This window comes from Rhineura floridana, chromosome 2 (assembly GCF_030035675.1).
Source record: "Rhineura floridana isolate rRhiFlo1 chromosome 2, rRhiFlo1.hap2, whole genome shotgun sequence".
Taxonomy (NCBI): domain Eukaryota; kingdom Metazoa; phylum Chordata; class Lepidosauria; order Squamata; family Rhineuridae; genus Rhineura; species Rhineura floridana.
In genome coordinates, this window is record NC_084481.1 from 99,725,178 (window position 1) to 99,733,926 (window position 8,749).

Genomic DNA, 8,749 nt, shown 5'->3' on the forward strand with positions numbered 1-8,749 from the left:
AAGTCTAAGATGCTATGAAGAACTGTGGAGGTTGAGGTTTGGAAAACGCCATCAGACAGAATTTCACAATATTTTCATATTTCAGAAGCAAAGTTTGTCATTCAAACAACCGTATCTTCAAATTATTCCAATGCCGTTAGCTCTTGGAACTAGCTGTGAGATCACACATTTCTTTCTTTCTTTCTTTCTTTCTTTCTTTCTTTCTTTCTTTCTTTCTTTCTTTCTTTCTTTCTTTCTTTCTTTCTTTCTTTCTTTCTTTCTTTCTTTCTTTCTTTCTTTCTTTCTTTTTTTCTTTCTTTCTTTCTTTTTAAAGGGCCTGTTTGTTCACATTCAAGAGCTGTTTCATGACTCTATAGCCAGGTCAATGATTAATTCAAATTGCTTTTTCAGAGTCAGAATCTTCAGTACTGTACAGGCTTCTCATCCTTCCCCTAGTGCAGAGGTAGCCAACGTTGTGCTCTCCAGGAGCTGCCGGGCTACTTTTCCCAGCATCCCTGATCACTGGCCATGCTGGCTGGGAAAATGGGAATTGTAGTCCAACCATATCTGGATGGTGTCATGATGGCTATGCCTGCACTAGTGCATTTACTCAATTAATATGGCTCTTCATTTCTTCTTAATTAATCTGATGTTTCACAGGACTGCTTCTCATGTTGCATATCTGAGGCATACCAGTGTTTTATATGTATATGTGAATATCTGCAGGCAATAAATTAATTGGCCATTGTATACATTACACAAGTGCACTCGTCAGGTAGATAGGATTAGCCACGGCTGACTATTTTTAATTTATTATTATTTTATTTATCATATTTATATCCCACCTTGCCTCCAAGGAGCTCAAGCTGGCATACATGGTTCTCCCCCCTCTCCTCATTTTATCCTCACAACAACCCTGTGAGGTAGGTTAGGCTGAGAGACTGTGACTGGCCCAGATTAACCAGCAAGCTCATGTTGAATGGGGATTTGAACCGTGGTGTCCCAGGTCGTAGGCCAACACTCTAGTCACTGACACCATATTGGTGTAGTGTATAGCCACACTAGCATATATCCAGGGATTTACCATTGCATACTGTGCGAAGGGTTATTACGGGGGTAACTCAAATGTTCCCACATTGCTTATGATTCATTCCTGTGCTCTGTTTTTGTCCGTTATTATTTTACTAGAATGGCTATATTGTTTAGTTGATAACTAAAGGACTGAAGGTCATTACTGACTGGTTATAGCGCCTACAAATTTGAGAATATACTCATGAATGAGCCATAGATAGTATGGCTGCTGTTTTCAGATCCAGTGATAATGTTGCCAGAGAAGATGGACAGGATCATTGAGAATGTGCAAGGAAACGATTACATAGCAACCTAATCGGAGCTCAGAATTTATTACAATTGAACATGAGACATATAAGTCTATGTTATACACTCCAGGTTAAACCACTTCTTGACAAACCACACAGAATTATTTGTTTAATCATTTACACATAGCATCCATTCCTTGCCTAGGTCTGCCTTCTGGTGGTCAGGTGTAGTAGCGCATAGTGCTTAATTCCTCTTGTGGCATTTAGTTTACAAACGATGCTATGGATAGTTACCCCACAGTAACCTTGTTTTAGTTACCTCCCATGAAAAAATACTTATCTTCAGGAGTTTTGAATTTTCTAATATAATTTTTCAGGTGGCAGGGAGGGGGTGGAGTCTCAAAATTCAGTTATTTGGATGGAGAGGATCATAAAATATTACTTATTCAAGTTGAAAAACTTACATTCTGCTATTCTGGCTTTGGTCAGTATTCCAGTATTTCCTGCAGTATATAGCAAAAGGAAAGAAGAGAAGGAAAGTCACAGAGCAGAGGTGGCCTTCCCGATGTTGCTGGACTACCACTCCCATCATCTATGCCTGTACCGGCTGGGGCTGGTTGGAGTCCAACAACTATTGAAGGAAAGATGATGACATAACTGTAAAGGAGACCAGATTCTTGACAATATTTCCCCCCTTTTTGCCACTTGCAGGATGCCTGTGACCCTAACTCCATCATCCATCTTCAAAATTCATATGTGCAAAGCGTATCTTATGGATTGACCAGGTATTTATCTGTATGAGCACAAGAAGTCTCTCTTTCCAAGTTGTATGTCTTCCCCTTAGCACGTTATCTCTTCAGAAATGCAGGGGTGGTTTCACATGTCATTTTCCTCCACAACACATTGATCACTAACATCCTTGTGTGTATACCCGGAACAAAACAGGACAGAAGATGTTCATGCTGTCTCTCACACATTGCAAGGTACCTTGCTTCTTTGTCCAACATAGTTGTCAATACCCACTGCATGGCCAACTATCAGATGTGCAGCAATATGTAACTGATGGATGAAACTGTTGCACACCAATGTGCAGCCAACCCGTGATCACCAGCTGCTATCAAGTTGCCAGTGTGACTGTGTGCGCTATGTTATTACGATGCAACCAACAGCAACCTAATAAGTTTCAAAATTAGTCTTCAGATTCATTGCCTTAGCAAAACGTCTTCTCAAGTAACCTGAATTGCTCCCAATGTTCAGTGTACCCCAGCACAGCTTCAGGACTCACAAAATTTAAAGCCAAAAAGATCTACCCATCTTCCACAGTCTTTGGATTATTTTAGCAGTGCTTGGCTCAGTTTTATTTTTTTTATCATTAATTTTTATTCAGATTTTCAAAGACAAGAAACAAAACAAAACAAAAACAATTAAACAATAAAATAAAATGTTGACTTCCGATTTGTCACAGATCAGTTATAGGTCTACAATATATAACAATCCTATCTCTAAAATTATATTATAAAATCACTTTCCTCCAGTAGTTATCTTAATTAATCATCAAATCTCATAAACATTATTTTATTCTTTCCACAAAAAGTCCAAGAGAGGTTTCAATTCCTTGAGAGATATATTTTTCAATTTTTCTCCAAATAAACATATCGCTTAATCCATCTAATTCAAATCTGTTAGGCCCAATAATTTCAATAGCCATTCTTCCATTATCTATATTAGTTCCATCTTCCATCTTCAATAATCCTGTTAAGTCCAGTAATTTCAGTAGCCATTCTTCCGTTATCAGTATCCCATAATAATCTTGTTGTCATAGCCATAGTCCAAGCAAACATATCAATTAATCCATCTCGTCAAATCTGCCAAGTCCAATAATTTCCACAACCATTCTTCCATTATCAATATTAATTCCTTCTTCCATCTTCAATAGTCCTGTTAAATCCAGTGGTTTCAGTATCCATTCATCCATTATCAGTATCCCATGATGATCTTGCTGTCATAGCCATAGTCATATAACAAGAGTCTGATGGGAATTTCCCCCATCACAAATATGTCCTTGCCATCAATTCTGAATATATTGTTGAAATGTTATTGTAAAGTCACATCTCTGCTCTGGGTGCATCTCTGCTCTGTCACATATTTGTAGTTAATTCCATAACTTTTTTCTATGTCAAGCCCCATCACATCATTCCAGTCAAGAATTCTGAGTATGTTGCTGAAATATTGCTGCAAAGTCATATCTCTGTTTTTCTTTTTTACAAAATGCACTGGCTCATTTCTTAAGAGTTTCTCCACTGTCACATATCTGTAGCCAACTCCATAGATTTTTTCTATGTCAAGCTCCATCATATCATTCCAGTCCAGAAAATTATCCAAGACATTGATAACTTTACCACCAAAATCTTCATTAATTTCTTCAGAGACAACGTTGAATTCCAAACAGTAAACTTTATTTCTAACATCCATAAACTCCAAATCTTTTTCCAATTTCACATTTCTTCCAATCTCCAGGTCTTGTAGCTTCCCTATCCCATCAAACTCCTCTCTCACAGAATCCATTGTTTCTTTAAGCTCCTGCGTCATTTTGTTAAATTCAATTTTCATCTCCTGTCTACCCTGTCTCAGGGTTTGTTTCGTTATCTCAATCTCAGCCATTATTTTCTGAAACATAATTTCTTCCATGGTCTCAATCACTTTCCTGGTTGTCTTTCTTAAAACCACAGAAACAAAAATTATTTCAGCCACAATTGGGTTAATGTTCCAGGCTTGCTTATATCAGTGTAGACATTACAGCCTGCCTTATCTCTATGTATTCAGGAATACAAAAACAAACTTAGTTCCCAACATCAAAACAATTAGTGGCATCGTGAACAAGCAGATTCGTCAAAATGAAATAGACCAAAAAAAAAGTTTTTGTTCCCCCCTCCTCGAAATAGAAATCCCTCTTCCGTTGGTATCTTTAGAATGCACCTCCAGGACAGCTTTTTGCGATAAAAACAAAGATAAGCTTTTTCGATTTCTTTCCTCCTTAATTTCGTTAGTGAAAGAGAAAAGCCATAAAACTCACCTAGAAGTTCTTCACAGCTGATTCATTGACAAATCTCTTTTTTGCTACACCAATTTAAACCAAGTAAAAAAAGAAAATAGAAAGAAGGATGCTTATCTGCCTGTTGAAGTCCGTTTTTCTTTAAAGAAAAGATAAACGTGTCGCTATAATCAGCAAGACCTTGATGAAAGTCCGTCCGGCATTGCAGTTTGAACCTTCTCTCATAAATAAATGAAATCCAGTCCTCCCCACAAAAACAGGCTTTGTGGTTGATCTCACGTTTCTCCCTGACCGGGAGAAAATCTTTACCAGTCAAAAAGAGCGTTGTGACTGATTTTAAAGCTGAAAAATCTTCCTCTGAGACAAGAGCTCGTCTCAGAGGCAGCACAGGCAAAGCAACCCTTCCCAGAAGTCTTTTCCTTGCACTGGGAGCGCTTGGCTCAGTTTTACATTGCCAGCTGGAAAAAGAATCCCGATTCTGCCTTCTTTTGCTACTATAATGGGACACAAAAGATCACATATTACATTTTGTATGTAAACTCATTAAATCCTAACATTTAATAGTCATTCATCATAAATATTTTAATTCGGGCTATGACATTTAGGCTGCAATAAGCACACTTAGTACCAGAGTAAGTCCCCGACTCCCATTCAGTTCAGGGGATCTTACTTCTGAATAAACACTATTTGGACAACATTCCATGCCTTTTATAGTACAATTCTATACATGTCTGCTAAGAAGCCCCACTGAGCTCAATGTGACTTTCTCCCAGGTAAGAATGCATAGGGTTACAGCTTTAATCAATTAGATGAATCTCTTAGAAACCCTTTCATTTGCCTCTGCCTAAGGTCACTTCCAGATGACCTGCCTGTTGAGCATTCATCCTAATTTGTTAAAGGGGACGTTAGACAAGGTGGAATCGAGCAAGTGTTATCCAAGTGCATTTTCCTACCAGCTTCCTTATCGTAAAAAGTAAATGAGGGGGCAGATTTGTGGCACAAGAACACCAAATAAACTTTAATTGCACAACCTGAATTTACTGGTATGTGATTGAATCCCACGCTAAAATGGTGACAACCTGAAACCACCCACTATGGATGCTCCCACTTAAGCAGGCAGTATTTTTGGTTTTTTTAATGGTGGGTGGCAGGCACTCTCTTAGAAGAGGCATCCTCCACACTCTCACGTACACAAGAAGAAGTGCCTCTTCTTAGAGGGTGCCTGCTCAGTAGAGATGTGCTAGAATTCCATTAATTTGCTTATGCTATCGTTGCAGATCGGATTTTTATGCAGTGATTTCCCACAGCTATTTTTGAAAACATATATTTTTTAATCATCTGCCTCTAAAATATCGATATTAAGAATGATAATGTTATCAATATTTCCTTTCATTTAATGATATTTCCTTTCAAAATATTGACATTTCATTTAAAATTATTGATATTAATATCAATATTTTTTGAGGGGGGGAAACAGATCAGTTAAAGCAGCAGCTAGTGGACAATGAATGAATGAATATATACCAGCCCGTTAGGTTAACAGAATGCTTTCAAACTGATGTCAGTCAACAGATCACATCCCTACCACTCAGGCAGGCAGGCATCAGCCGGAAAACAAATCTCATTAGTATTGTTTTATTGATATGTAAATATATCAATATTTAATCAGTGAATCAATCAACAATTGTAGGATTATTTACTAAGGTTTCAGTAACTGGATAATAGCACAAATTTTAATGTTTCCAATGAAAAATATTTGACTACTTCTGGCAAGCCCTAGCGCTTTCCCCTAAAACTTCAGTGAAATAATAGCACATGCAGTTTTGTGACATGCAAGTGGATTGCTACATTCCTGTTTTAATGTACCTTTTCTCACTACAGAAGCTCATGTTCTAATGATAAGGTTCACGAAGCTATCAGCAGTTTTTCTACTAGAACTATACAGAATACAAGGAGACCAGCCCCTGCTCCCAATGAATCTACCATCTAAAATTTGATACACTGAAAACAACAGAGGAAGGGGATGCAAGAGTAAACATGTTAGAATAAGCAAACTTACATGTTCCCTTTAAGGGATATTTGGGAAATATCCCATTTACCTGTTTACCAGTGATGTAGCTTCCTAAAGGATGGGATTACCTGGCTTTCTCTTCCTCTTCCTTTGTCTGCTGCTTTTCATACTCTCCATTAAGCCTGAGGAGAGTGAAGCATCTGCATGCTTCCCTCCAAGATGACCATTATCATGGACTGAGACTTCTACTTTTCTATCTGAGCTAGAGCCTATGTTTCCTGAACATATGAAAGGTCGTGAGAAAACATTCTTTATCTTTTACTTAAGAAGATTGTGTCTGTTATTATTTGTGTCTGAGGGAAAGGGTGGACTGGTTGATTCTGATCCCGCTGCTTGCATTTATATCTCTGCTAAGAAATAGGACCACAAAACTACTCCTATTTCGGACATATTTTTAAAATACCAAACAAAACAGGCAAGCAATATAGGAATGTTTTACTGGCATGTCCTTAGCCTTAGTTTCAGGCTGAGTTGCAACACAGCAGGGAAACTAGGAGGTTCTGTCAAAGACTTCATGGACAAGGTAGGTTTTCAGGAGATATGAGAATGAAGTAAGAGTGGACACCTCACACAGGTCTTCTGGGAGGCAGTTCCAAGCATATAGGGCATTAAGGAGAAGAGGCAGAGTCTTTTTGGGGAAGTAGGAGTACTTCAAACAGCATTGGCCAAACATATTGGGTGCACATTATGTGATGATGGTATAGCAAGATGCACATCTTCACGATACCTTCATGTAAAAGCAGTGCACCTTGAATATTTGCAGGCCATTTAAAAAAAAAACAAGAGGAGTTTTATTGATAAGCAATCTAATATACTGCCTTCAGGTCAATTCCGACTTATTGCGACCCTATGAATAGGGTTTTCATGAGGCTGAGAGGCAGTCATGCGACAAGGTCACCCAGTGAGCTTCATGGCTATGTGGGGATTCGAACCCTAGTCTCCCAGGTTATAGTCCAACACCTTAACCACTACACCACACTGGCTCTCATTGATAAGCAAAATAATGCCAAATAAGCATTTTCAGATGTACTCTATGTATACCATTAAGGTGACTGGCAACATTTACATTCCTCTTCCCTGTACCGACAGGTGATACCTCTGGTGATAATGGAAACAGACGGAAACCACACACTACTTACCAGCTTTGTCTTGGTGGGTTTCACAACAGATCCACTCTTGCGGATCATCCTCTTTGTGCTTTTCCTGGTCTCGTACACTCTAACCCTGACTGGAAACCTGGGTCTCATGACACTGATCTACCTAGATTCCCGTTTGCACACACCCATGTATTTCTTTGTGGGCAGCCTTTCCTTCCTGGATGTCTGGTACTCCTCAGTCTACACTCCCCGGATCCTGTCTGACTGTGTGTCCAAGAACAATGCTATGTCCCTTGCAGGCTGTGCAGCTCAGTTCTTCTTCTCAGCTGGCTTAACCCAAAGTGAATGCTTTCTGCTAGCTGCCATGGCCTATGACCGCTACGTGGCCATCTGCAACCCACTCCTCTACACCACTGCCATGCCCAGGAAACGCTGCATCCAGCTGGTCATTGGGTCTTACGTGGCTGGCTTTGCTAATGCCGTTGTGCATACAGGCAACACTTTCCGCCTACACTTCTGCGGGAACAACATTATCAACGACTTCTTTTGTGATGTGCCACCCCTTCTGAAGATGGCCTGTAGTGATACTCGGATCTATGAACTCATCGTATCCACAGTCATTGGTTGCAATGTGCTGGCAACCACTATTCTCATCCTGGGCTCCTACGCGGGCATCGTGGCAGCCATCATACGTATCCGCTCAACTGCAGGGCGACGTAAGGCCTTCTCCACTTGCTCTGCCCACCTCATCTCTGTCTCCCTCTTCTATGGCTCCATCCTCTTCATGTATTCCCGACCCAGCTCCCAGCACACTCCAAACTGGGACAAGGCAAATGCACTTTTCTACACAGTGGTCAACCCTTTGGTCAACCCCTTGATTTACAGCTTGCGCAACAAAGATGTCAAGGCAGCCTTCAAGAAAGTCCTGGGGAGATTCATAGTACCTAAATGAATGGCAATGAATGGGACTCTGAGCCAAACCGGACGTGATATCAGAGCTGCATGAATGCCTTCCACTGTCTGTAAACTTTTATGGTTAGCAGCTGGACAGGGAATCTGGATGGGGAAAGCATCACTGCAGGGAAAGGATAAACCCTTTCCCTCTTGCTGTTTTCCTAAGTAAACCTAACATCCCGAAAAAAAAGTGCTCCTGAAGCTGCCACTAGCCACAATCAATAAAACATGTTTGCAATCTTAAGCTGCCTTAACAGAAACATAGAGTCCACTATGG

General features: G+C 39.8%; 1 protein-coding gene across 1 annotated transcript; it reads left to right on the plus strand.

The window, feature by feature from the left end:
* The first annotated feature begins 7,528 nt into the window (after window positions 1-7,528).
* LOC133378248 (olfactory receptor 9G4-like) lies at window positions 7,529-8,470 on the plus strand. Its single transcript, XM_061613047.1, has one exon. It carries the CDS (start codon window positions 7,529-7,531, stop codon window positions 8,468-8,470), a length of 942 nt encoding a protein of 313 aa, XP_061469031.1.
* Window positions 8,471-8,749: the final 279 nt, after the last annotated feature.

Coding starts and splice junctions, on each gene's coding strand:
- LOC133378248 (XM_061613047.1), top strand. CDS start 7,529: ATGGAAACAGACGGAAACCACACACTACTTACCAGCTTTGTCTTGGTG.